The sequence below is a fragment of the Oryctolagus cuniculus genome, chromosome 2 (assembly GCF_964237555.1).
Source record: "Oryctolagus cuniculus chromosome 2, mOryCun1.1, whole genome shotgun sequence".
NCBI lineage: Eukaryota > Metazoa > Chordata > Mammalia > Lagomorpha > Leporidae > Oryctolagus > Oryctolagus cuniculus.
The window spans coordinates 115,973,967-116,001,823 of NC_091433.1; the positions used below are offsets into that span (position 1 = coordinate 115,973,967).

The window sequence follows — 27,857 nt, forward strand, 5'->3', positions numbered from 1 at the left end:
GGGAGGGAGGGGAGGAGGGAGGGAGGGAGGGAGGGAGGGGAGGAGGGAGGGAGGGAGCCGAGGCTTCAGTTTCTTCAGCTGCACATTGATTTCTACCAGAGCCTTAACTGGCAGGACTCAGCCAGCCTTCAGACACACCACACTTGGCTCCCAGGGAACATGGACAAGGATGTTCGCTGCAGTGTGTGTATAACAGCAAAAATCAGAAACAACCCAAGTTCCATTAACAGAAGACCCAATAAACCCCGGCAGTCATCAAACCCCACGGCTCCTGTGTTCCTCCTAAAATAGCAAAGACCATGCACTAAAGGTTATTGATTTTTATTTATTTGAAAGGCAACAAGAGACACACAGACAGAGGTCTTCCATGTGCTGATTCACTCCCCAAATCCCCACAACAGCCAGCCTAGGGCCAGGCTGAAGCCAAGAGCCAGGGACTCCATTCAGTTCTCCCAAGTGGCTGGCAAGGACCCAAGTACTGTTTCCCAGGGTGAGCGCTGGCAGGAAGCTGGCTTTGAAGTGGGATGGCACTCAAGCCCTGGCCCTCTGGTAGAGAGTGCGGCCATCCCAGTGGCTTCACCCATGCCCAGCAGCGCCCAGACCAGCCTTCCTGCATTTCTTCAAAGTTGTTTTTCACTGTGGTAAGTATCCAGTTGAGTGGCCCTGAAGACATCCACACGCCTCTGCAACCAGCACTACCCTCCGTTTCCAGATCTTTCATCTTGCAAAACTGAAACTCTACCCTCACACCATAACTCCCCATTCCCCAGCCCCTCCCCTCCCAAAAGAACCATTCTGCCTCCGTCTCTGTGCTTCTGACTACCGCCAGCGCCTCCCACGAGTGGGAGCACACAGGATTTGTCGTGCTGTGACTCTCAGCACCGTGTCCTCCAGGCTCCCCCACGTCACAGCAGGTGTCGGGATTTCCTTCCTTTTTCCTTTTGTTGGTGGCCACTCCAGTTGCTTTCGTGTTTTAGCTACTTTTAAAAAATATTTTATTAATTTATTTGAGAGGTAGAGTTACAGACAGTGAGAGAGACAGAGACAGAGAGAGAGGTCTTCTGTCTGTTGGTTCACTCCCCAGATGGCCGCCATGGCTGGCGCTGCGCCAGTCCAAAGCCAGGAGCCAGGAGCCAGGAGCCAGGAGCCTCTTCTGGGTCTCCCGTGTTTGTGAACGATGCTGCTCTGAACCGGGTACGCTCCTTCACTCATTTCTGCCTTAGCTGCCAGTCTTCATCCTTGTAAATGATACAATTTCCAATTTAAATATTGGGATTTTTTTTCCTAAAATGTCTGTTTTCTTCTATTTAAAAAGCAAACTGATAGAGAGAGAAAGAGAGAGAGAGAGAGAGGTCTTCCATCCACTGGTTTGTTCTCCAAATAGCCGTAACAGGCAGGTTTAGGTCAGGCAGAAGCCAGGAACCAGGAACTCCATCCAGGTCTCGCACGTGGACGGCAGGGGCCCCAGCGCTTGAGTCATCATCTGCTGCTCCCCAGGTGCTTCAGCAGGAAGCTGGATTGGAAGCAGAGGAGCCGGAACTTGAACCAGGACTCCATTATGGGATGCAGGTTTCCCAAGTGATGGCTTAACCTGATGCACCATAAAACCCACCCTTCAATATTGATTTTTAAAAATAAAACCATTACATCACCCTTTTGAATTGCTTCTAACAAACTATCATTAATACATCCATTTTATTTCAACCACACCCATTTTTAAAATAGAAGGACAAATTCCTTCCTCTACTGGTTTCCTACCCAAATGGCAGCAACAGTCAAGACTTGGTCTGGCGGAAGCCAGCAGACCGGAACCCTCTCCAGGCCTCCCACATTGGTGACAGTGGCCCAAACACTTGGGTTACCATCTGCTGCCTTCTCTCTCTAGTAGGAAGCTGGACCCACAGTGGAGAAACCAGGATGCAAAGGACTCTGTGATACGGGATGCTGACCCCAAGACAAATTCTTTAACTCCTGGAAATTTTATGTTACTCTTTTTATCTTCTTAAACTTCTAAGTTGTACCCCATCTTCTCCATAGAAGTTTATTTTAATGTGATATGTCCATATGCTTGAGGATTTTTTAATCAATCAATATATCATACTTGTTTTGCCCTAAAAAGCATATAAATTGAAATTTTAATTTCCTATGGTTATAAATTCCAAGTATGACAAGCAAATTTAGATTATGCAAACGTTGCAACCATTAGCACTGCACAAGTGCTCAAAATAACACACATTTTAAATTGTAAAAATTAATTATTAAACACAAAAAATAACCCATGGTGATACTGTGTTATAGGTATGTAAGATGCTATCCTTGGGAGAAACTAGATGCAGGGTAGAAGATGTCTCTGTTATTTCTTATAACTTCAGGTTAATTTGCAAGGATTTCAAAATAAAAAGTTTTATTAAAAAGTCATTTTGGGGAGAAATGCGGCTCTTACTGAAATGAATAAGGTCCAATTTATTAATGAGCCCCTAGGATAATACTAATTATTGCTAGAATGAGATGGAGTTTGCGTCAATCTGCCTCTTTCTGTTTACTTGTCATACAATGCGACGCACCGAGAACTCCTGTCCTTCTGTCACAGCACAGCAGAGCCACTGACCTTTTAACTTTTTCCGATATTGTTTGGTAAAAGGAAAGAGAACAAACACAACAGCGATCTATCACCAGGAGCTGCTGCGTGTACCTGCAGAGGCCGCTGGAACCAAGCACCAGAAGCCAGGAACTTACATAACAGCAGTGTGCTGTCTCAGGGTTCTGGAAGCCAGAAGAACAAGATGAAGGGGTAGAGGCTGCATCTGGTCCTCTGGGCGCTCTGAGGAAGAGCCTCTGCCTCTGGCCTCGCTTCTGGCGGGCTGTTTCCAGTGGCTGGCATCTCCTGGCCTGTGGAAGCACCACGGCTGTGTCTGGCTTTCTCACCAGGCAGGGTTCCGCCTGTGTGTGTCCGGGTCCAGATTCACCTGTTGGTAGGGACAAAGTCATGATGAGTTCTGACCCACCCTTCTTTGAACTTGCTTGTTTCTGTAAAGATCTTATTTCCAAATAAGGTGACAGAAGTCTGAGGTGCTGGGGTGTAGGACTTCAGCAAATTCAACCCCCAACAGTTGCCAACTGAAACAGGTCTTTCAATTTCATTGAAAGCAAAAACTTGGGCACCACTGACCTCAACGTGGGCTTGTTACCCTCTGTAGAGTTACTTCCTCAGTTTCCGGAGTCTCACTAGACAAGGCTTTGCCAAAAGCCTACCAGGCAGCTATCATGTAAAAGCAGCTGCCTAAACTGATAAACTCAGAAAGGGTCACCGGGGTAGAAATAGTTTTCATGTAATTTCAATACAAGGAATGTGCATAAAATGTTTCCATCTTACCATAGGGTTTGATCTTTATTTGCATCAAAACTTTGCAGCTCAAGATTTCACTCATACAGTTGTTGAAAAATAAAAGTGCCCCCACAACCTCAGGGGTAAAACTGGTCTTCCAGATCAACCCGATCAGCAAATCACACTTACCTCCTCTTTTAACAAAGTCTGGTTCCTTTTGGAATCCTAATGGCTGGAAAGCACCTGCCACCAGCATTTCTCCCAGATGCCTCTTTGCCTGAATCCTGGGGCCCCTCCTCAGGAGAAATGTACCCTTTGGCAATTCCTAAGAGACAGATGTTGATGTTAAATGAAAAATATTAGGATTTATCCTTTTGAATTATCCTCCAATCAAAACCCAAACTCAAAGAAGGCTTTTCACCTCCAGGGCATTGAGCCATAGTAAGGTACAAGAAGGGAATAGAAGAGTTTGCCTTTTATTTTTTTTTTTTTCCTTTTATCTGAGAGACAGAACAGACAGACAGAGCTGGCAGCCTCTGGTTCACTCTCCAAATGCCTGCAATGGTTTGAGCCAGGCTGGAGCTAGAGCCTGGAGCTAGGAATTACATCCAAGTCTCCCAGGTGGGTGGAAGGAACCCGATTACTTGAGCCATCCCCACTGCCTCTCAGGGTCTGCATTGACAGAAAGCTGGAATCAGGAGCCAGGAGTCCAGTGCAAGCACGCTGATGTGGACGATGGTGTCTCAACCCCCAGGCCAAATGCTCACTTCTGCCTTTCTGTTTTAAAGTGGGAAAAGAAGCATCACCAAAGGGGTACAACAAAGAGAACCACAGGAAACACAGGCACTTGCTCTGTGGCAGCTCTATCTTAGGAAAAGGACCCGGGGAACTGAGGATAGGGAAAACAATTCTCTTAAAGTCACACATTATCCCTGAGGACAGTATCTGTGTACCTTCTAGGGTATGAGCGAGCGCTCTGGTTTGAGAACCACAAAGTTGCGGTTACACTGCTGCACAGCATTGAAAATAAACCTAGATGCATTATCAGAGCTCAGACTCAAAGACATGCAGTATCATGGCCTCTTGTACATCAAAACACAAAGTATTATATGACATTAATACATATGAGGATATTTTGAAGGGTTTGGGGGAAATGGACTCAAAAGTTAAGTTTGTTTTGGTGCAAAATATTTTTGAAAGCCATGCATAGGAGGAGGGTCTTCAAAAAGTTCACGGAAGGGGCCAGCATTGTGGCGTAGCGGGCAAAGCCAATACCAGCATTTCATTTGGGCACAGTTTGTATTCCAGCTACTCCACTTCCAATTCAGCTCCTTGCCAATGGCCTGGGAAAAGCAACGGTAAATAGCCCAAGTGCTTGGGCACCTGCTACCCACATGGGAGACCTGGAAGAAGCTCCTGGCTCCTGGCTTCAAACTGGCCCAGCCCCAGCCATTGCAGCCATCTGGGAAGCAAATGAGCTGATGGAAGATCTCTCTCTCTCTCTCTGTGTCTCTATCTCTCTCTAACTCTGACTTTTAAATAAATAAATCTGTTTTTTAAAAAACAGTTCATGGACAGTATGTATGATGAAAACACTAGGCATGGATTTCAATTTTTTCACCAAAACAAACTTATCTTTTAATTCCATTCTCTCCAAACTTTTTGAGATTCCACCTAACACATATAAAGTATTAAAACAGAGAGGGGTACGCTGAAGGGAATGATAGAAAAAGATGTGTCATGCAAACAGAGAAGAAATATGAGGAAGTCATCTGAATATTAAAGTAGACTACAAAATTAAATATCGGGGCTGGCTCTGGTGCAGTGGGTTAACACCCTAGCCTGAAGCGCCAGCATCCCATAGAGGCACGGGTATGAGACCCGGCAGCTCTACTTCTGATCCAGCTCTCTGCTATGGCCTGGGAAAGCAGAAGATGGCCCAAGTCCTTGGGATCCTGCACTTACATGGGCGACCTGGAAGAAGCTCCTGGTTCCTGGCTTGAGATCAGCGCAGCTCTGGCCATTGTGGCCAATTGGAGGGTGGATGGAAGACCTCTCTTTCTTTCTTGCTCTCTCTGCCTCTCCTCTCTCTGTGTAACTCTGACTTTCAAATAAATAAAATAATCTTCAAAAAAATTAAATATCATCAGAGACAAAGAAGGACATGTCATAATGGCTAAAGAGCCAGTTCATCCAGAAGACAGAACAATCCTGTGTGTGAAGCTAACAGCAAAGCTTCTATATATATGAGGCCAAAATCGCATGGGATAAAAGGGAGAAACAGACAAATCTGCAATCCTAGTTGGAAATTTAATGTCCTTCACTTGACGTTGACAAACCCCCAAATTTTCCTTCTCGCAAGGAGGCAGGGGTGGGACTTGGGACGTTGCATCTTTAATGTTCATTTGGATCTATGACAAAATGCTAACACTGTAGGCAGCCTTTGGACAAATCAAGGCCAATGTTGGCTTGTGGAGTTCTTGGGATAAGAAAGTCACATACTCCCATCCTGAAGGAGGATGTTAATCAAGAACACTCTGTTAAAATTATCTGTGTTACCAGAGGCCCCGATAAGTTGCTTACGTATGTAGTTATCTTTTGTGCTGCTTTGTTTTGCAGCTGGTTATGGATAAATACTGCTGGGACTTTAGAATAAATGAGCCTTGATCAGCCTTGTTGTCTTGGCTCCATTCTTTGCAATCGCTTGTCTCTCTTTTAGGTCCCTCTCCCTCCCTTAGGTTCTGTTCGACTGGCGCGGCTGGCCCACACATATCACAACATTAGGAGCGGGTCCAAGGGTGTTTTATATAATTTGCTATGCGTTTCTTGGTTCAAATGTTTTAAAACGTTAAAAAGAGCATATAGCTGAGACATTTAGAGTAGGGAGCAAGGAAGGAGGTCCAGAAGTCAGCATCATTTCGCCAACACGATCCTCCACACGTCCCCAGCCACGCTCCCTACGCTCTCTACTGGAGTCCTCCTCATCTTAGCATCAGCAGCTGACACGTAAGGCAGTGAGTGTCCTTGAGTGGGCCGGAGCCGACGCGGGCACGGACACACAGTCCTCCTGCCTCAGGCTTGTGCTCCCACATCCAGGCCCCCTCGCAGTTCCAACCTGCAGCACTGCTTCCCCCGTGAGGCTTCTGCACCTTCTCAGGCTCCCTGCTGAATTCCCTACGTGACCTGATTCAGAGCCTCCCCTGTTCCTCTCTCCCTGCCACCTCCCTTGGTAGCGATTCCACTCCCACAGCTACTTTCTCACCTCCTCCCCAAGGTTGCATCTGCAGCCCTGGCTGCTCCACAGAACTCAAATCCCAGTTCTCCTGCTGCCTTTGGGACACTTTGGTTTCAATGTTCTTGAGATGAAAGATCTGCATCAATCTGACCCAACTTCACAGCAAGCACACGCCAGCAGTGGGCTAGGGGGATGACACAGTCATTGCCAACACAAAGTCCGACCAAACCATGTGGGCTCTTCTCCCTCACGGCTCAGCCTCTTACTCCCTCTCTTATTCTCCTCTTTCAAAAATCCTATTACCTATTTCCAGTGCTAATTCACTTTAATTTCACTTTCATGCCCTGTCTTTATATCCCTGCATTGAATTCTCTGTGAATTCTTCAATGCTAGCTTCCGATTCACTAATTATTCCTTCAACTGTGTCCAACACACAGCTTTTATAGAGAGCACTCATTTCCCGCATGCTCAGTATTCATCATCTTCAACTGTTCTTATTTAACTTTTTCATTTTCCGCACATCCTGGTCCTTTTGTTAAAATCTCTTTTCATATGTTCTATTTTTTACATCTCTTTGGGAGTAGAATCACATTCTCATTGTTGAGTCTTTCTTATATGTACTTTGAATTTTGAGTGTGTACACAGAGTCATCTTGAACACTAGTTATTTATTTTTTTTACATTTTATTTGAAAGGCAGAAACACATAGAAACAGAAACAGGGAGGGAGGGAATGGGGGGAGAGAGGAAGAAAGAAAGAGAGAGAGAGAGAGAGAGAGAGAGAGAGAGAGAGATGCTTCATTTACTGGTTCACTCCCCATATGACGCAGCAGCTATAACTGGGCTAGCCAAAAGCCAGGAGCCCTGGACTCAACCTGGATCTGCACATGTGGGTTGCAGAGACCTAAATACTCAAGCCATCATCCTCTGCTTCCCAGTGTGCACATCAGCAGGATACTGGAATCAGAAGTGGAGCCAAGGCTCAAATCCAGGCATTCCAACATGGGGTGTGGGCACCCCCAGAATCATCTTAGCTACTGTACAAAATACCCCCTCTTTTAAAATAAAAGTGGGGGGAGGTGTAAAAGAATCTCTTCCTCCCTTCACTTTCACTCTTCCTGGGGTTTTGGTCGCCTCTGCTTTTCCAGGCCTTGTCTAAGGGTTCTGGACTCCAGTCTTTCAACCAAGAGAAATCCAGATCCAAGGCCCTGTTTCCAGCAGAGAGCCTGGCTCCAGCTTCCCTCTGTCAGTAAAGCACTTTGGTACCTCATCAGCTGAGTCACATCTTTGATACTTCTGCTTCAAGAACGGGCCCTCAAGACCCAACCCCAGAAAGGTTGCTCAAAAGCAGACCCCAGGAAGCCAGCCCCTCATTCCAGCATGGCCCCAGCCTACACCCATGAACGTCTATCTGGCTTCTGAGTGCATCTGTCTTTCCCTCTCCCACCTTATCCTTGTTTATTCTTAGTGGTGCTATTAACGCACCAGCACTGTCTTGACAAGAAATTTCCTCATCCTAATCCACATCTCTCCTAATTCTCATCTTCAAACTCAACTGTTGGAAACCTTTTTCTAACCACTCTTGCCTGAAATGAACTCTGTCTCCTCTGGTCTCCATCCTTACTTCTGCCTTCTCTTAGCTTTTGCTTCTTGAAGACCAAGTGTGTGCCAAGCCCTCTGCTTGGTGCCCTGATGGAAATCTCAGTGTGACCAAGTCTTTTCCTCCAGGGACAAAGGGTGTGAGTCAAGGAGGAAACCATTGCCCAGGAATACCTGAGGCCAGGTGATACGGAGAAGAATGTGGTCTACGCTGCTGGGGTTAGGAGCCACACCCCACGGGGAGAAGATGTTTGAGTGGCTCTTGGGGAAAAAGTGTTTGCGAGGTAGACAGCTATGGGCATTCCGGGCCGAGGGAACAGCCTCCGAGGTGGACAGCAGGAGGGCCCCTTTGGGAAATGGGGAGACCCTGAGCTTAGGAGGAGTGAGGAAGCTGAGCAGGACAGAGGATGGGGGAGGATGTAGATGGTGCTGTGGGGCCAAGGGCACGGGGCTTCCCCGGTGACTTTGGGAAGCACCTGACCTTCTCACAGGGGCTGGGCCAGGCCCTTGTGGGTTGAAGCAGGGGTTGGTGTGACAAGCTTTTCACTGGAAGACACTTAAGTAGAGGTGGTGTGACCAGTGAGGAGAGCCCTGCCAAAGTCCAGACAGGACATGACAGTGCCTAGATGAACCTGGGGGTCCCAGGGAAGTAAGGTTGGCAGCAAAGAGGTAGAACTGCGATGGAGATAAAGCAAGGTGGCCTCTCTAGCCCCAGACAAGTTAGCAGCACCCAGTGAGACCAGTAACACCACCATAGACCTGAGTTGGCCAGGGACCCCGCAAGAACCTCATGGCCATGCTTCCAGGCCGTCCCTGTAGTCTGTCTCTCAGCAGCTGAAACTCAGAGTCCTGATGAGTCTCTCACCACTGGGCCATTTCGAATATGTCTTCAGTGTAATAAACTACGATGGTTTCAGTCCACGTTCTAAGGACAAACACTTGGAGAAAAACAAAATCTGTTTTAATTCAGCACAGAAACTGTTTGCTCTCTGACACTTTCTCTCTCCAGGTATTTTTTAAGCTGAGGGCTTGCTTGATGAAGTGCGGTCATCCAGATTTCTTCCCACCACCCGATGTGGGTGCCGCCGTGCAGGGCAGGGGAGCTCACCTGGCTGTGATGGGCAAGCCTCACCCAGCCCTCTGCACACCTGGTCCCCAGAGAGCAAGCATCTCCGGAGCGTGCTGCAGGCGCATCTGCTCCCCTCTGCTGCAGGGCGGATGTCGCTGTGGTTACATTGAAAATCCACTGGGTTCTGTGAAAAATATCATTGGGGTCACAAAGCCTCCCTGGTGGGTTTGACATTGTTGGCTTGGTACACCCCACCCCAGCCCCCATGGTGCACTGTACAAAGGGGCTGCTACCCCCATGGCTGATGCTTTTCTCTGCTGCAAGGCTGGAAGGCCCCCGAGCCAGCTACAGCTCATTTCCGGGGTGCTGAGATAGGTCTATACTATTTCCAGGCAGTCCACCCCCAAATCCAGCCATCTTTATACTCAGGGGCTCAGTTCCCAAGATTCAAATATGTAAATGTTGGCTCTGGCCCCTTTCAAAGCTTCCTCTGAAGCCAGACAAGGCATACCTCTTAAGCATTGTTTCTGTTTGCTTCTTTTTAATATTCACTTATTTGAAAGGCAGTTATGGGGGTGGGGGTGGAGATCTTCTTCCCTCTGCTGTGGATTCATTCCCCAGATGGCTGCGATGGTCGGGGCTTGGCGAAGCCGAAGCTGAATATAGGAACCTGGGACTCAGTCCAGGTCTCGCCATGTGGGTGTCAGTGGACCAAGTGGGCCATCTTTCCCTGCCTTTCCAGGTGCATTAGCAGGGAGCTGGATCGGAAGTGGAGCAGCCAGGACATGAACCAGTGCTCACATGAGATGCCAGTATTATAGATGGCGATTGAACTTGGTGTACGACAATGCAGGCCCTACCTCTTTAGCATCCTTCAGATTGTATACTTTGGCCAACAGGCCATTAGAAGCCACCAAGCAAAATGGGAACCCGTCGTTTGCTGAGTCAGTGTCCTCTCTGAACTTTGCTATGTCCTTGTCTCTGCCGCTCATATGAGTTAAGAAACAGCAGTGTATCTACAAAACCAGGGACACACACACACACACGCACACGCACGCATATATCTGTATGTTAGTCATAGCCATCGCTGCAAAGGTTTTTGCCCTTCTAACTCCCTCATCCTCCATTTGAAAATGCTCCATGTTCAGGTGCGAGCCCTTGGTGCCACAGGTGCACTGCAGCTACCACAGCCTTGCTGGCAATCGCAAGAAATGAGAAGAAGCTGCCGAAATGCCCGTTAGTAAGAGAGCACCCATCTAAATACACTCATTTGAAAAAAATGTGCACATCTGCAGACATGAAAAGATTTCTTGCTTCTACTGTTAAACAAGAAATATGTTACAAAATGTATATACGGAGTACAATGTCCTGTGTTTCAAAACATCTGTTTGTGCGCAGATACTATCTGAGGGACACACTCAGCTGCAGCACTGGTTTTCTCCAGAGTGGAGAACAGTGAGACTTGAGACAGAGGATTTCTCTGCATTCATTTTCAAGAACATACGACTTTCATAACTGAAAAGAACACTTTTGCAAACATTTCTAAATGTTAACTGTTCCATGTTAGCATAAGCATCTTGGGGGCATTGAAATTTAAGTAAATTTTGTAAGTCTACCCAGTGCTTGTTTGGACTCCAAGAGAGGCAGGCAGCTCAGTGAGCATAGCACAGCCCATGCTGTGCTGTGACATCAGGGGTTGCAGAACACACCATGAAGTTTGGGACATGGCCCTCACCCGGCACTACTCCAGGGGAGTCAGTTCAAGTCCCGGCTGCTCCACTTCCCATCCAGCTCCCTGCTAACACACTGGGAAAGTGGTGGAAGATGGCCCAAGTCCTTGGGCCCCTGTACCCATGTGAAAGACCCAGCTCCTGGCTCCTGGCTCCAGCCGGGCTCAGTCCTGGCCATTGCAGCCATCTGGGAAGTGAACCAGCAGACTGAACTCTGCCTTTCAAATACACAATTAAAAAGGAAGTGCAGGTGACTTGGCTCTCAGTGAAGCGGCAGCGACTCAAGGGGCACCCACTGTGGGATTCAAAGGAGGAAGTTCAGGAAGCCCTGAAGGAACAGGAGGGCACATCTCCGAAGCTGGATAGCATCAAGTAAAAGAGAAGGGGGGCATAGGAGGGATCTTCACAAAGCCCCTGGAATGTTCCCATTATCCTTTAGTTCGATTTTTCAGGAATTATCTGAGGCCCCTACATACGTGTGCCAGGGAAAACTGCCTCCAGGCTCCTTGTGGAGCCCACGGAGCCAGGAAAGGAAGAAAGGAGAACCCAAGCTAGCCCCAGGGGTGAAACACAATACCGTTCCTGGCACAGGGAACAGCAAACGCGAGGGCTTGAAAGCACGGAGGAGCAGAGTTTGGGTAACTTCAAGTCTGCGAGGCTACTGCTGCAGGTGCATGGGAGACGCAGAGGCAGGGGCCTGGGGCAGAGCTGGGGTGGGGGTGGGGAGGTGGCACAGAACAAAAGAGCTGGAAAAGCCAGGCAGGGAGTTGAGCTCTGCCCAGCAGTGCAGGCGTAAGCTACAGAATGCCGTGGCGGCCAGATCCCTTGGAGGAGAATAATTTTCCTGGCGGGGTGACGGGAGGACTGCACAGGAAAGAGGCTGATGTGGAGGCTGCTGCCCGCTGGATGAGGGTAAGGCTGGGAAAAAGCCCTGGCTGTGGTCAGCAGAGGACGGCCAGCCTGCACAGGGCTTTGGCTGCCTGTGGACTCCGCAGAGGCCTCCCGGGGGGGGGGGGGGCAGGTTGCCCTGACCCAGCTTTGGAAGTGGGGAGAACCCCACCTCTTCTTCTCAGTCCTCAGTGCCCACTGGGCAGACAAAATGGCCCAGGGAGAGGGCCCAAGGGAAACAAGAGTGAGTGCCAAGGGGGTGGATGCTGCTCTCCCTGCGGCTGCCCTGGCCCTGGCTTCCTGAAATCCTTTCTCTCTCTTTATCCTCTGTGTCTGTCACTCCCACCAGAGAGCCGCTTCCAGGGGACACCCGGTCCTCATCCCCAATCCTGCAGTTTTCAATCCTACCCCGCTGCTCCCTCGACGGTTCTCGGTTCCCAGCCCCCTCCCCGCGCTGGAAGGTGACAACCACGAAAAGGAGGGTGACTCTCTCCTCGGCCGGGGCTTCAGGTGACATCACATCCTCCAAATGCGAAATCGGGTCTGCGGCCGGCCCAGGGGCTCAGCTCCACGTCTAGGTGCCGAGCGTCCTCCCGCGCGCCTGCTCTCCCGTCGGAGCCTGCCGCTGAGCCGTGTCCTGCCAAGCGCGCCATGGCCTCGTCGGCGACAGCCCTGCTCCTGCCGCTGACCCTGCTGCTGCGTGAGTCTGAGACCCCCGGGGAGGCAGAGGTGGGAGGAGGGGCGCGGGCCTCAGCCTAGCCCCTGCCTCCCGCAGACTTCGCCGCGGCCTTCGGGCAGAGCCAGATCCGGATGAAGCCAAAGGAGGTGACGGCGATCCTAGACAAACCTGTGACGCTGATCTGCGAAGTGCTGCTGTCTGACTTGGGGGATAGCTGCTCCTGGGTGTTCCAGCGGAGCGCCGCGGCCAGCCCCACCTTCCTGCTGTACCTCAGCAAAACACGCAACCAGGTGGACTCTCCGCTCAACTCGGGCAAGCGCGTCCAGGAAAAAGTCTTCAGCCTCACCCTGCACCATTTCCGCGAGGAGGACCAGGGCTACTACTTCTGCGTGGTCGTGGGCTCCCTCAGCCTACACTTCAGCCCCTCTGTGCCCGTCTTCCTGCCAGGTCTGGCGCGGGGCGCCGCACCTCTTCACCCGGGGTTGGGGGGGCACTCCTCTGAACCCGTCTTTCCTAGTGAACGCCCCTGGGTGCTTAGAAATCGCCCCCATTTCGCAGCCAGGAAAACGGAGGCTAAGGCGCGGTTGGGCAGGGACTGCAGATGGCTTTTCCTGTCGGGCCGACTAGGGCTCGAGTTCAGATGCCTGTGCGGTCCTGGGCAGGTCGCCCCCGTGCCTGGCACCTCGTTCACTGGGGTGCAGGAGAGAGGTCCGGGGCGCATATCCGAGGTTCCTACCCTTCCTCCCCACCAGCCAGGGAAAGACCGGGAGGAAGCTCCCCTTTGGGTAAGGTGCCTTGGTGGGGGGGGGGGGCTCCCCGGCTGGAGCGCAGGTGCATCCGCACCCTGGCCGAGCCCCAACCACACTCCATTGTTCCTGCAGCCAAGCCCACCACGATGCCGGCGCCGCGGCGACCCTCGGCGGCGCCCACCACCGCGCCGCAGCCCCGGAGCCTGCGCCCAGAGGTCTGCCGGCCCTCAGGGGGTGCCGCAGGTGAGGCGCGCGCGGTGGAGCCGAGGGCTGCCCACGTGGTGGGGAAACGGGGAGACGTGCCCGGGATGGTGGGTGGAATGGGGTCGGTCCCCGGGCCCGCTCCTAAGTGGCATCTTCGGTCTGGTCAGTGGACTCGAGGGGGCTGGACCTCACCTGTGACATCTACATCTGGGCGCCCCTGGCTGGGGCCTGCACGGTCCTTCTCCTATCACTGGTCATCACCGTCATCTGCAACCACAGTAAGTCCTGGGGTGCGGGTGCGGAGGCGTCTGCCCGGCTCCTTCCCTCCCCGGCTCGCTCCAGGCGGCGCCTGTCGGGAGCTAGGGTGGAGATTTGGGGAGGCTTCCCCGAGCTGCCTGGCGGGCCCAAGGGCGGCCCGGTTTGCACCCCTCTTCCCACGCTCCGGGAGGGTTTTGGAAGCCGGAGCCCCGGGTCGTGAACGGCGGCAACAGGAGGACTCCGCGGGTGTAGCCCGCGGAGCGCGCCCGAGGCCCGGCTCGAGGGGAGTAGAGGGCGTCGCCGGGGCCCTGGGCTGGGTCAGGCCGAAGCCAGGGCCCAGGCACTCCATCCTGATCCCTGACAAGGGCGCAGGCGCCCAGGCACTTGAGCCATTCTGCTCTGCTTTCCACCCAGTGGGTATTGCCGATCCTTGTGTTTGTAATGTTTATAACTGACGCCTGAGGCGAGGACTGGAACAGCAACTCTCATCTAAAAAGAAGTAGGAGAAGGGAAGGAGGGGTTGGCAACGCGAGGGGTTGGCAACGCGTGGTGTCCGGGAACACTCACTTCCGCCTTCCTCTTCCTTATCCAGGGACCCGCAGACGCGTCTGCAAATGTGCCAGGTGAGTCTCTCCACCCCCCCACCCCCCCACCCCCCCCCCCCCCCCCCCCCGGCCATGGGCAGGGATCCCCGCTCCCTCCGGAGAGCAGCTTTTGGGGAGAGAGGCCAGGGCAGTGGAGTCCTGGGAGCAGACTCAGCTGAACAAAGAGGCAGGGGGCGCCAAGGTCTGCCCTGGGGGCCCAGGGTGGGGGCTGGGGCCGGTGACTTCAGCAAATCTCCATATTCCTTGGTCATAGCCCCACAAACTCACCCCGAGGGCTTTGCCCAGTGTATCCCAGCTCTTTGAAGGACCTGAAGTCTTTTTCTGATTGATTGATTTCCCCTGGGTTTTTGTTTCTTATGAAAACTTTCCATTTCTTGTCTACTTTGCCCAGTTTTTTTTTTTTTTTAATTTTGAGGAAGAGCCGCACATTATGACCCACATAAATCTTGGCCTGGGTGCCTAATTTTTCTGTGATTATTGCCCCAAGATTGAAATGGGGGTACAGGGGGCATGAGGCCAGGGAGCGTGAGCCATTGGCAGCTCCAGTGGCTGCCACAGTCCACAGGAGCCCATGAGCATTTGGAAATCATCCCAGGAAAACACAGCAAAAGCCAGAGCCTGTGGGAGAGGCCTCCGTCTCCTGTCCCCTCCGCCGTGGCTGGGCAGCCCTGTAACACGTCACTGCCCGCCTTAGCCCGCACCGGGATAGGGAATCTATTCAGGATCTCTGTGAACCTCACAGCAACCTGGGGTGGCACACACCGCGGTCCCGGCTCACAGGTCACTGGCTTGGGGCTCACCTCCCCAAGGTGGCAGGAGGAGGGTGACACTCAGGTGACCGGTAGCTGCCTGCCTCACAAGTCGGCTGGCTGTGTCCATGGGTTCTGCACCTGCGGATTCAGCCACCTTTGAGTTGAAAATACTCAACACAACAGCACGCACAGGCTTTTTTCGCTGCCATCCTTCCCTAACAGGACAATGTAACCTATTTTACACAGCTGTACAGCATATTAGGTGTCCTAAGTAATCTATAGATGATTTCAGGTCTCCTGGAACCAATCCCCAACAGATACCTGGCCGGGGGCGGGGGGCTATATTTTCTAAATTTCAAATATTTAAAGTAGTTACTAGGATTTCCATTTTACAGATGGGGAAACTGAGGCTTGGGGCACTTGCTGTCAGCAAATAGCAGAGCTGCAACTTCCACCCAAAGCTCAGGCTGCTTCCTGTGGTTGGGGGACTGAAACAGGGGTGGGGCTGGGGTGAGGACTGGAAACAAGTACATACACCTGTTCCTCTCAACAGGTGAAAACACTTCCAATTTCCTACCTGGGCTTTGCATTCTGCACTCTCTGCAGGAATCCAACATCTTACACATCCTTATTTTAACAATGGAAATGTAACACATGTCCCCTGAGTATGTTACAGGAGATGCACCAAGGCATAAAGACTCTAAACACAGAGGGTTTGAAGCACTTTGATCACTTGGGAGCTTTTGCAAGACTCCTGTCTCATTTTGACACAAATAACTGAGAATAAACTCCTGCCCTGAAGTCCAAGGCTATGCAGATGGAGCCCACCTGCGTTCGCACACCTGCGCCAAGACACTCGGTGATGGTGGTGGGCAGCTTGGCTCCAGCAGAGCCTTTTTGGGGGTAGTGGGTGTGTAGATGTGACGCTGATGACAGAGGAGCCCGTTCAGGGGACGTTAGCCCAGTGCCGAGTTAACAAGCAATTCACTGTGACACCCCCCTTGAGTCGACCAAGCTTGATAAAGTAGTGCTCTCGGGCTGATGGGGGTGCCTTCGTCACCTCCTCCTCCATCCCTGTGACCCTGTGACCCTCCAGGGCCCACACCCTGTTCGCTGGTGAGCGTGGTTATGTCTCTTTCTCATACTCCCCTGGGAACCCTGACAGACTCCCAGAAGCTGGACTAAGGGTGCTGGGCCCCAGCAGACATGTTCTCCGCCCCTTCCAAGGCTGAGGGGTTGAGGAGCAGCGTGGCTGGATATGGACGCTGCCTGGGCAGGGCTCTTGCCGGGATGACAGTCTGCCTGCTTCTGTTTCAGGCCAGTGGCGAGACCAGGAGGCAAGCCGAGTGCTTCAGAGAGAACCATCTAACGTGTGACAGCCACTTCGCGACTTCAGACAGACGGCTCCTTATGAGAAGAGCAAGTCCTCCCCCCCGCCCCGCCCCAGCCCCAGCCCCAGCCCCAGCCCTAGCCCTGTATACCTTCCTATGTAGTGGTCCTCATTAGCTGGGTGGGGTGGGGGTGGGGGTGGGGGTGGGGATGGGGAGGGTTACTTTGTGGATTTACTCTCACAGACCCATAGTGCACACATACTGGGGTACAGGCCAGGAAGAGGCGGTCGGGGCTACCCAGAACTGCGAGCTCAGAGTCACGCAGACAGGGCTGAAGGTGGTCTCAGTGCCCTAGGGGTGGAAGCCTCTTCCCTGCCTGTTTGGGGGCTGAAGGCCTGACGGGTGGTGCGGGTGTTGCGATGAGTCACAGCACAGGGCTGGAGCCCACTCCTCTCCCAGATCAGCGCTCTTTTCCTTCACGGTTCCATGATGTCGCTGAACAGTTACGAGACCTGTGTATACCAGACCTGTGAAACCTGTGAAACTGTAGACAGCACAAATCCCTAGAGTCGAGTTGAAGGGGTGAATGGAATCCCAGAAAACAAATCTAAAAATCTCCGACCACACTGCTGCCCTTGCCCTTGCCTGCAGAGGCACCTGTTCCCAAGTCCACTGGACTGTCAGTACCGCCAGTCTCTCCACTGGAGACCACACTCCTGGCATCACTGGTGACTAATTGTGTTTTCTGTGAAGCTGGGATGGTTGGAGGGCTCCTCCTCCATCAGCAGATGCCCGGATGGGGCAGAACAGGCTGTGATGAGGTGGCCAAGAGCCAAAGCTGCTGCCCACTGCACATTTCCTCTCTTATGACCTTGACCAGCAATGTTTTCTCATCCCGAGAGAAGACTCACCCCTAATTGTTTACCTTGGGGGCAACCCTCTGTTAATATTACAGTGTTTTCTTCCAATTGTCTATGCATATATGTAAGATACCTTGTTTTCTGATCGGAAGTGTACTATACCTTTATTAAGTGGCTGTTAATAAACATTAATGGTATCGTGTTCAATGGCCAAAAAGTATTCTTTTGTTGTTACCATCTATACACTTATACATTGTTTCCAGTTTTCACTTCTGTAACACTAATAACACTTGGCACACGTTTGCTTATCAGTGTCCCACAGAACTCCTGGTCAGTCCCCACTGTCACCCTGGGGTCCCCACTTCCATGTCAACCAGCGGATCAGCACCCGCCTGTACCACCTTCCCTCCTTTCGCTCATTCTGGGTAATGGAGAAGCTGCTCCTCCCATAATCACATCTCCACCTCAATGCTGCCAGCCACAAGCCCAACCAACACGTTATTTCATTTGCCAGTGGCTGGCTGGCCTCGAATGTTGATTCTGCATCTCTCTACAGAAGATGCCCACGTTCTTGGGGCCTTGAAACAGAAAAGGCAAGAAAGGACTCTTGTCGTAAGCTATAAACTTAGTATCAGCTGGCTGGAATTCGGCCTTGATGTGGTTCATTTTATCAGTCACTCATTTAACAAAAACACATGCTGTTTGTGGAAGGGGGGTTTAAAAAAAAAAAAAAAAGAAAAAGTTCTCATTTTTTCCCTCTAGCTGGTCAGGGAGGTTCCCATTTCTGCCAGCTGCTCCTCCGGCGCATGGCACCATGTGTGCATCATTCCCTGCAGTTTCTATGGACAATTGGGTAGCACGTCTCCACGGAGGAACTACGGGAGGCAAAGTGGTGAGATGCAGGAGCCACGGAAACAGCTCCTGGCCTCCACTACTTGATGTGGGGGTTCTCTGGCGAGTGACTGTCTTGGCAACTAGATCCCCCCATACGTAAAATGGGAGCGTAAGCCTCTATCTTTAAATTGATTTTGGAGTTGCCTAGAACACAGCAAGCAAATAATACATGCTGATTAATCTCTGAATGCAGGCTCCTCCCACTTCCTAGCTCAAAGGCACCACCTTAACCCTTCCTGCTGGATACACTAGATCCGCCCCAGGGCCTCAGCCTCCAGTAAGAGCCAGCCCCAGGACAGGTGCCCACTCCCCCGCCTCTCACCCCCTGCCACTAGCTCCAAGTGTGACCAGGTTCCCCCAGGTGGGAACATTCTAAAATCATAGGGAAATGTGCAAAAGGAGCACGTGTTTTTAGTCTGCATTCCCTTAGCTCTTCACCGAGTAGGAAGGAAGCTGGCCTGTTCCTTCCCCGTTTGTGCTGCCTGTGAAGCCCTGTCTGGCTGACTTGGCCAGCGTGGCCAGGGTGCAGGGCAGAGTCCTGGCTGTGAACAGGATGGACATGAGGGGGCAGCAGAGTGGAAATACTGACGTCATCCCTTAGAAGCTCAGAGCAGTGCCCAGCCACCTCCTCTTCTCACATTGCTGGTGTCTCCGAAGGAGATGAGATGGTGACAAAGATATTCTAAGTCCCTCAGCAAATGCAGGCAGCTGCATGCTCCCTTCTGCCTGTCCCTGGGCACAGGCGTACAGACTGGCTCCACGAGAACACTTTTTAAATGTGCATTGTTTTTTAATTTTTAAAAAATATACAGAGGAGAGGCCATGTGTTTTACAAAGGAATATACATCAACAAAGCATTTCTTATAGTTTTCCAAAACTCTTCTTAGATCAATCCAAAATTTATAAATTAAATATATCAGAATTTTTTAAATTTAAAATGAAATCCCTGAAACCATGGGATATGCTAGACTTTTTCCAAAGCCAAATGAACAGAAAATATGAACACGGTCTGTGTTAAATAAGGTTTATTGTTAGCTTTATTGCCTATAGTCTATAAGATGCAACTTTATTGTGCCTTTGCAAACAGGATACATTTCTTAAAAAACTGATCAAAATTTTCCATACATATAGCTCTATATGATAGATTACAGTGCAACACTATTCTTATTACATAATTATAGAAATACTATCGAACCCAAGAGCACAGGGTAAGCCAAAGAAATACAATCCTGAGCCATCTGAACAAGATGATTGGATGAATCCTTTTAGTGTGAGTGTAAAAAACATGGAGGAGGAAAAAAATACATGCACACGCAGTCATGGCAAAATATATTCAAGCCCTGTGCTGGGCGCGACACAGGTGGGGGTCATGGTGAACTTCAGACACATGCACACTCACTCACGCTCCCAGTTTCTTCTGCTTCCCTCCCATCCGGGATACATTCACTCCCACCCCTTCCCAAAAGAAAAGATCAGGCACTAACTCTTAGTGAACCCCACATCGGCCTTGCTGGAGGTGGTCAGGTGACGGCTGGAAAACAGACAGAGTGCAGGTCCTCACCCACACCGTGAGGCACAGCATGCGGCGGAAGCCAATGCCAGCCGCCTGTGCCTCTTAGGAAGTCAGTGAAGCATGTGCCCACGACGGTCTAGAACCGCAGTGGGAAAATGTCTCAAAAAAACAAAACTTTCTCTTGCTTATGTCTTGAAGTAAAATCAACAGTGGGAAATTCACCCTAAGACTAACTGCCTCTCCTGCTATTAAAATACACTTGTCATTCTATTTTTGGTATCTATTCAATTCGAGTTCAGTAAGGTAAGTTCATGGAGCTTGTACGTGCTCATGGTAAACACCAGCGTACCACTTGAAGCCCGCCAGGCGGGAGAGGCTTGGGGCACACCAGCCTTGCCGGGTGTTCCTCGCTAGAACAGCCTCGAGACCACGGCACTCTAGTGTCACCAAGGATAATGTACACAGAGCTACGCAATGAAAGGTATTTGGTTTGTGTCTTTACCTTACACGTCCTAGTGATGAAACTAAGCAAACCATGCCTCCATACCTTCCCTGAAAATAACCTGAGTTGGCTGACCGCACAGCGGGGCCAGCGTGGCTGTCAGTCCACTTTATCAGAGGTTGAGCTGGAAAACCCGAGGGCTAACGTAGTCGACCAGCAGCTTGTCTTGTGCGGATAACCAAGAGTTCTTGGTTTTTGCAATACCCACGGTCCCAAAGGCTGTCGCCACTGAGGTGGAAGGAGCTCACAGCGTAAAGAACACTGAACTCAACTGCGGAGCCTGTGGGGCCTCTGGAGAGAAAACAAGGATCCTCACCGCCCACAGAACCTGGTGTGGGTTTTAGTGTCTCCGTATATACATGAGCTGCTACAGAAAAAATATCAGAACAGATTTACTTCCTAACTCTCGTAGTTTCAGCTAAATGCGCGCATACACACAAAATACATATCCTATGCATAAGAGGTGGCTCTTCGCTTCGAAAAGTTTCTCCGTGAAGAGGCACCAATACCCGTTCGCTGATGTAACTAGCAGTCTCAGATGATCACCGATAGAACAGAAACGGCATCTGCAGATGATCACACAGAGGAGAAAGAAAGATGGCGGGACAACCTTGGGACTGTAAACACCGTCCCTGAAGACACAGGCGCTCTGGCTGGGTCAGAGCCCAAAGATCTGCTCGTGAGCTTCGCGGGTGGAGCACAGTCCCCCGTGGCCTTTGTCCAGGACTGGTAAGTGGGAAATGGCTCCCAAAGAAGCCTCCCTGCAGTGACCCTCGATGCGTCTTTCCTGTCAGTGATCTGTGATGAACCTCGTGTCCGTCCTCACCTTCCGCACGCGGAGGCAGAGCGAGAGGAACCGCGTCCTCCTATGCTTCCCCGCCTGTCGGCCGCTGTGCAACCAGGTGGCACGCGAGTGGGGAGGGCTGGGTGCTGTGCCGCGGCATCTTTGGTTAAGGTGCGGCCCCTTCAAACGCACCTCTCCTGCGCCAGCAGTCTCCGGCAAACTCTGTGTCCACGCACTTGAAGGTCACACGACGCCATCTGCACGTTACGCTGTCAGATCAAGAGGGTCCCGTTCGCTGGCCCTCTCCCTGCCCACTGGGCTGGCAGGAGCTGACGCGGGAAGCCAGGAAGTCCCACACTTCAGTTACGGCGCGTCCCTCTCAAAGTTTCAGGTGTTGCACAGAAAACCGTCGACTCCCAGCCCCGGGAGAGGGACAAAGCAGAGCTCTGGCTTTTGTCCTCACAAGTGGCCAGAGCCAACTGTGACAGGTGTCTGCCTGCTGAGAACCGAAGCGCCCGGCCTCCTTGCACGTCTGCTTCATTCAGACCTCCCTTAGACACCAGACAGTCGCAGGCGTCCGAGGGAGAAATGGGGGAATAAGCTGCAAAGCAAGCCAAATCTGACCTAGGCAAGAAGAGGTCTTGTTTTGCTTTAAAAAGGTAAAGTTTTAATGAAAAGGAATAAAAATCTATACAAGAAGCCATTTTCCACTGCGAGCAGAGTGCTGCCTGGAACTCCCTCGGCAGCCCGGGGCCCTGTCTAGCTTTCGCGGAGACAGGGGACCTTTCCAGAGGGTTCCAACTGGGAAGAAACACACGGCAGAGGCCGCCGGCTATGGGGCCAGACCGGCGCTGGGACAAAGCAGGCCCTCTGGGTCGGGCCAGTGGGGACGGCTGGCTGCCCTACACAGCACACAGCCCCAGGCAGCGCTCTCCAGAAGTCCCCGCTCTCCCAGGGAAGCTGCAGGCTGCACCACCCAGGCTCGGGGACCACTGCAAACGCCGCCGCCTGGCCGCCAGCCGAGCCCCGCATCTGTTCGCCCGCCCTCAGAGTCAGCCCCTCTGTGGTCCAGAGCGGGAAGCACCACATTTCTCTTTGTTCTGTGTTTTCTTCTGGCTTCGTTTTCTCCGTGTCTTGACGGTCAGCTCCACGGCAGATGAAATCCAGCTGCAACACACTTGGTGACTCCCATGTAACATTCTTTCACAACGAAGCAGCTTCGCGGGTTCGAGTCAGAATTAAGTCCACAGAAGTCTTCTCCGTGCAGTTTGTCATACAGAGGAGGATTCGTACACACGGCTATTTCTGGACAGTGCATTAAATGAACATCCCTCGCAAGAGAAAAAGTTCATTATCTGAATCCACGAGAATACCACACAGATTCACAGTCAATGAGATGATACACTAGGTAGGAGAGACGCATCGGACAGGAAGCTATTCAGATACAAAAGTGGCAATAAACAGATTCAGCACTACTGACAATCTGCGAGCCGCTAAACTTGAGGGACGCAGAGTGATGGGTCTGCTAACTGCACTTTAGGACCGAACATGCTGCTTCCCTTCCAGATGCACGATGCTTGATGCTGGTGCACACACGTGTATCCACACACGCACAACACTGTGTCTGCAACGACAGACAAGATGGCCACAGCCAGCCACGTCCTGGAGGCAGATTTCAGCGAGCAGGGCGACCAAGACCAAGAGAGCGTGTATCAACTTAGGAACACTTCTAACTCGAGAATTTCATTTTATTGAACACACTTTTAAAACAAGCACCTCTTGGCAATAAAAGCAAAAAAAAAAAAAGAAAAAAAAAAACACCCAACCCAGTAATACTCCTTCCACTGTGTCCTAGTGGAAGACTTCTCACACCAGCCTGCCCAATCCATGATGGAATTGTAAACAGGCAGCCTGCCGGGCTGCAAGCAGAGCTCAAATGCAGGTGTGCGGACTTCGTGGTGAGAGCTGGAGCAGAGGAAAACATCAAAAAGCAAATTTGGAATCTATCACAGCTTTCTTCCTTAAGCAAAAAAAAATGCAAATTAGTTTTATATCCACAATTCCATTGATCAAACTTTTTCAGAATAATTTTCATTTAGTTACATATACATATCAGGAAATAAAGCGTTTCCACAAACTCTCTCAAGGCTTACAATTATCAAGAAAATGACCAAAGTGAAAGCAAGGGAAATATTCCACACATGGTGGGAAGGTCAATTTCTGTTTCTGCTCTTAAAAAGTAAAAAAATCACCATATAATTAAGTACAAAAACCTGCCTTGAATGACAACTGCTGGTGTATTTACTTGATCAGAAATGAAGACCAAGAATATAATAAAGCCCTATGCTAGCATCCACCGGGAGCACTGCCCCCGGTGTGCACACACTAAGTGTTGGCAACGACTCTGGAGCTTTAGCTTATATCAACATGGAGTCCTTGGTTAGCTGCGATAAATGGAACGTTCTCTTCTGAAATGCAACCACAACTCAGTTTCACTTACAAATTGCAAATTAAAATTATTTCTTCAGAAAAATATCTGTTTGGCATCTCCCGGGCTTTGCTCCATTGGACAATATGGACATTTTAACCTACAGGGAAAAAAGACGACACTGAATCAAGGGCCAGGATCAGCACTGCACGCTGTTCTCATTCCGCTACCACTACCCACACACACAGGCGTGCATACAGGCGCACAACGTGTCTGCGCCTACTCGGAGCATGATGCTGTCCAAACACCACCACCAAGCTTCCCAGGGTCGCAAGCACAACCTAAGGCATACTCTGAACTACAAGCCTCTTCTTCAGCAGTGATCACTGGACACTGTATTATAAACAAAACAAAGACGATTTTTCTGAAAAGTGCTTTTGAGATGTCAGAGGTAAATCCAACTTCTCTTCTCCAAAGGTTTCAGTTGTACCTATCTCTAAAGGAATTTCCAAAATATTAGTCACACAATCTACTCAAGGGCACCAGATCAGGTGCCAGCCACCGAATCCACACCAGGAACAGCTCACAGATGCCTCTTGGGGACACATGCGCCCCCTCAAGATCTGCAACCTATCTGGCTTCTAGTCTCCACCAGCCTGCAGGAGTAAAAGTTACACAGGTGTACACCCTCGGAGCCCACAACTACAGTTGCACGGACTTGTACAGCACATGTGGATAAGGCAAATCACTTCAGCACTGTTTACAGTGACAACCTCAAGGTTCATCCCTAGGGAACTGGCTACAGTCACACTCCCACATGGCACACTTGCAGCAGTTTAAACAAAAAAGAGCTTTCCCAGAAGTAACATTAAGTGGGAAAACAGAAAGCAGAGAGGACAAAGCATACAGAAGGCCACTATGAAGAAACAGGGAACTTGTATCACATCCCCAAAAAGTTAAGAGCTAAAGATTTGTGCTTCGAAATCTCATCACCACATCCATGAGCAAGTCAGAGACTGACAGAGATCAGACGCCACTTGTTCTGCTGAGTGAGCAGTTAGGAAACCTCTTGCTAAATCCAGCTCTATTACTTACTCTCTTTACTTCTTCGCCCACCAAGGACCAAAAGAAAATTGATTTACTAACATTTAAAAAGTCAGACACTTACTTGCTACCGTTAAACATTTTATTCAGGGCATCTCTTGATATAATGTGACCACAGACCAGTTTCATGGGTGGATTGTTATCTGTTGTTTGCTGACGAAGAATGGGACAGGCAAAAATAGAGTGATACCAGCACTTTTTACCAAGGTCCACTTCGATCTGTTTCAAAAGAAAAAAGAAAAAGAAAACATGAAAAAGGCTTGAGTTATATTTCAGAAAATGTTCTGTGCACAGAGAGCGCTGGCTGGATGCACACACCTGGCCAGAACTTTCTACAGCACTCTTCTCCCTCATGCAAAGTGAGAAATCAACCTTCATAGCTACATGCAACGTCACTTTTCAAACTAAAGTCTCATGTCTCCATGTTCATCAAAGGCAAGATGATATTCCAGAAAACACTGCCAGAAGTACCCAGGAACAAAACCCCCCAGAGCCCATTTCGGAAGCACGCCTGGCTCGGTGATAACATTCAGGGCGGTGCCTCCTTCATGGGTGGACTAACCATGGTTTACTGCTGTGCGAACTTCAGATGGGAGTTGCCTACATCTTGCGTAGCCATCCAGAGAAACCACCCGACACAGGGCTGGGAGCCAAGGCTCAGCGGGACCTTGCACAACCTGTGCATCGGGGCCCACAGCCTCGGACCAGCTGCCTCTCCTCACACGTCACCTGCCACGAAACCTAGCAGGGTGGGGACCTTCGCTCCACGAACAGCACTTCTGTTTTCTGTCCCTCTCAATCCGAAGTGGCTACTAGCATAAAAATCCATGACCCAGGCTCTTTCAAGAAGGTGGACAAAGTGTCCAGGACAATCCTGACAAAGATGGCCTGAGGACCACCACCAACGGCTTCACCAGCCCCAACACAGGCTTTCTGCAAATCCACATTCCAGCGCGCTCTGCTCAGGGGCCCAAGTGGCAAAGATTCTTCCCAGGTAACTGGGAAGCTGCCAGAGGCCGGGCACCTGCCTCAGCCGAGCGAGTGAAGGCTCGCGTTCCTTTCACTTGTGGAGGCTGGCAGCAGGGGAGTGGGGGCCACGTGTGCCCTGACCACACTCCGGACTGGGAATGCACCTGGGCCTCTAATCACAAAAGGATCTCTGAGTGGCTGGGACGACCCACTGACAGGGCGACCAGCCAAAAGAACAAGGTCACTGCAGATAAACCTGTGCACAGGTGTGGCAGAAGAGAAGCCACAAGCCAGATGTGTCTTTCAGTCGCTCACAGTCTGACACACCTGTGACAGGCGGGAGCACACATACGACGACCTCGGCACGTCACACCGTTGTGAGTACCTTCTTCGTGCCCCCAGTGTTCTGAGCATGCCCAAGTCATCTCGTGAGTAGCCGCAGAAAAGGGAAGGCGGTCCCCCGTTTAGAGAGGAGCAGGCCACTGCTTGCAGAAGCAGGTGGCGGGAGCTGGGGTTGAAGGCCACAGTAGCAGCAGCCACACAGCACTGGAGGCCCACAGATGGCCGAGGTGTCAGACACGGCCTGCGTTTTAACAGCCGTGTATTTGATTTCACGTCAAAATTTTAAGAACACTTCTCTAGTGCGTACGCGGTTCCACTCCTCATTTCTGTTACCGACTCACGCCTACATAAAGGACTCCTACCAAACGGCTACACTAGTGCTTCCTCCTTAAAGGGCAAAATGGGGATTTTTAAACCCTTTACAACCCTGGTGTGTGTTTGTTTGTTTTTAATGGCAGGAAAAAGAAACAGGCAACCGAAAATGGAACTCACAGGTAATTCGTCTTTCTGGTTCCAAACTCCAGTGCACTGCCTCTGTTCGATCACGGCTTTGATGTTAATTAGAGCTGGCAGCGCCACACAACCTGCTGAGAAACTGGGAGAGCAGCAGAGCAAGCGTCAGTAGCAGGCCAGGTGTCTGGCACATGGGCCAAGGAGACGTCAGCTCCTCCGGACTCCATGCACAGCAGGCCCTGACCATGGGACAGGGCACGGAGCCTTCTGCTCGGCTACAACCAAACCAAGCCGTTTCCACTAGAGAAGTAACTTGTTTTCCCTTCCCTCTTGCCAGGCCCATGAATGTACTTCCTGTAGGTAACTGAAAAAGCAAACCCTGTTTAAAAAACAATAACAAGAGCCCTCAAGTAGTAAATAAACCTCACCAATGTGGGGAAAATGCAGCTTTGAAAGCACAAATGTTGAGTCTGGCATTGTGGCACAGTGAGCTGAGTAAGCCTCCACCTGTGGCGCCGACATCCCATACGGGTGCTGGTTTATACACCAGCCGCTCCTCTTCAGATCCAGCTCTCTGCTGTGGCCTGGGAAAGCTGCAGAAGATGGCCCACGTGCTTGGACCCCTATACCCGCGTGGGAGACCCGGAGGAAGCTCCTGGTTCCTGATCAGCCCAGCTCTGCCCACTGTAACCATTTGGGGAGTGAACCAGTAGATGGAAAAGCTTGTTCTCGGTCTTTCCCTCTGTAACTCTACCACCCAAATAAATAAGTATTTTTAAAAATACAGAGATTTACTAAAAATGAAACAGACTAATATATTATATATAAAAATGGAAGCTCTGGCATTCAGTGTTGAGAGAGAATCACTCATGAACAGAAAGGTGCCCATTCACAAGGAGAGCAGAGCAGGGAACAAGAACACTGCTCTGCCAAATCCGGTGGTTTCAGCACGGAGCCTGCAAGGGAGAAAGACATTTGCACCGATTTATCCACTCAACAACACCTAACACTTCTCCTTGTACTGAGCACAGAGCGGCACGCCTGCTGTTTTCCTTCTAAAATGTGCTGCACGGCATACACTCCTAGAGCAGCGAGATGTGAAGTGTGGTCTGCAGATGGGTGCCACTGGTTTACACACCCTTCTTAGTTCAAAAGGAGGACAAAGAGTTGCTCAGGAGTCGAGAAGCTTTTAGAGAATTTCATGACCATCTGAAATTAATGCAAAAGTATTTATGGCTTACAAACCAACCAGATTTGATGGGCTCTTCTTGTCAGTCACTAATGACATCCTTGCCCCTCAAACTTCCGGCATTGGCTCCGCTTAGACCTGGATCACCCCTTCCGGAGTGGAAGCACCCATTTCTCAGAACCCAACTGCAGGCGCCCGGCGCTGTGGCACAGCAGGTTAAGCCACTGCCTGCGATGCTGCCATCCCGTATGTGTGCCAGGTCGTGTCCTGGCTGCCTTCTAATGCACCTGGGGAAAGTGGTGGAAGATGGGCCAAGTGTTTGGGTCCCTGCCACCCACGTGCGAGATCTGTAGGAAGCTCCTGGCTTCAGCCTGGCTCAGTCCTGGCCAACGTGGCC

The 27,857-nt window shown here is 50.8% G+C and overlaps 2 protein-coding genes and 2 long non-coding RNA genes across 6 annotated transcripts in view; 2 read left to right on the forward strand and 2 right to left on the reverse strand.

Moving 5' to 3' along the window:
• Positions 1–278: 278 nt before the first annotated feature.
• Positions 279–3,775, reverse strand: LOC103347631 (uncharacterized). Its single transcript, XR_007918194.2, has 3 exons — positions 3,515–3,775; positions 2,737–2,966; positions 279–1,513 (listed from the first exon to the last, which is right to left on the reverse strand). It is a non-coding gene; the product is annotated as an uncharacterized lncRNA (long non-coding RNA).
• Positions 3,776–12,174: 8,399 nt separating this feature from the next.
• Positions 12,175–17,484, forward strand: CD8A (CD8 subunit alpha). The gene is made up of 6 exons (XM_070068818.1): positions 12,175–12,544; positions 12,620–12,970; positions 13,405–13,515; positions 13,644–13,754; positions 14,327–14,357; positions 16,409–17,484. Exons 1-6 carry the CDS (start codon positions 12,496–12,498, stop codon positions 16,458–16,460), a joined length of 705 nt encoding a protein of 234 aa, XP_069924919.1. The 5' UTR covers positions 12,175–12,495; the 3' UTR covers positions 16,461–17,484.
• A 1,461-nt stretch (positions 17,485–18,945) lies between these two features.
• The window catches only part of RMND5A (required for meiotic nuclear division 5 homolog A), a 58,135-nt gene continuing 49,223 nt past the window's right edge, over positions 18,946–27,857 (reverse strand). The window contains exons 7-10 of one of the 3 annotated variants that reach the window (XM_008254149.4): positions 26,311–26,413; positions 24,572–24,726; positions 23,476–23,563; positions 18,946–22,991 (exon numbers count right to left, since the gene is read on the reverse strand). In XM_008254149.4, coding sequence (XP_008252371.1) covers positions 23,500–23,563; positions 24,572–24,726; positions 26,311–26,413 — 322 coding nt within the window. In that variant the 3' untranslated portion in view covers positions 18,946–22,991; positions 23,476–23,499. Of the gene's footprint in view, positions 23,564–24,571; positions 24,727–26,310; positions 26,414–27,857 lie in introns of all 3 variants that reach the window. The other 2 variants (XM_002709647.5, XM_017340241.3) reach the window with 2 other exon arrangements.
• On the forward strand, positions 25,561–27,413 carry LOC138848567 (uncharacterized). The gene is made up of 2 exons (XR_011386501.1): positions 25,561–25,853; positions 26,277–27,413. It is a non-coding gene; the product is annotated as an uncharacterized lncRNA (long non-coding RNA).

Coding starts and splice junctions, on each gene's coding strand:
- CD8A (XM_070068818.1), top strand. CDS start 12,496: ATGGCCTCGTCGGCGACAGCCCTGCTCCTGCCGCTGACCCTGCTGCTG. Junction 12,971..13,404: donor TGTGCCCGTCTTCCTGCCAG/GTCTGGCGCGGG, acceptor TTGTTCCTGCAG/CCAAGCCCACCACGATGCCG. Junction 13,516..13,643: donor GCCCTCAGGGGGTGCCGCAG/GTGAGGCGCGCG, acceptor CGGTCTGGTCAG/TGGACTCGAGGGGGCTGGAC.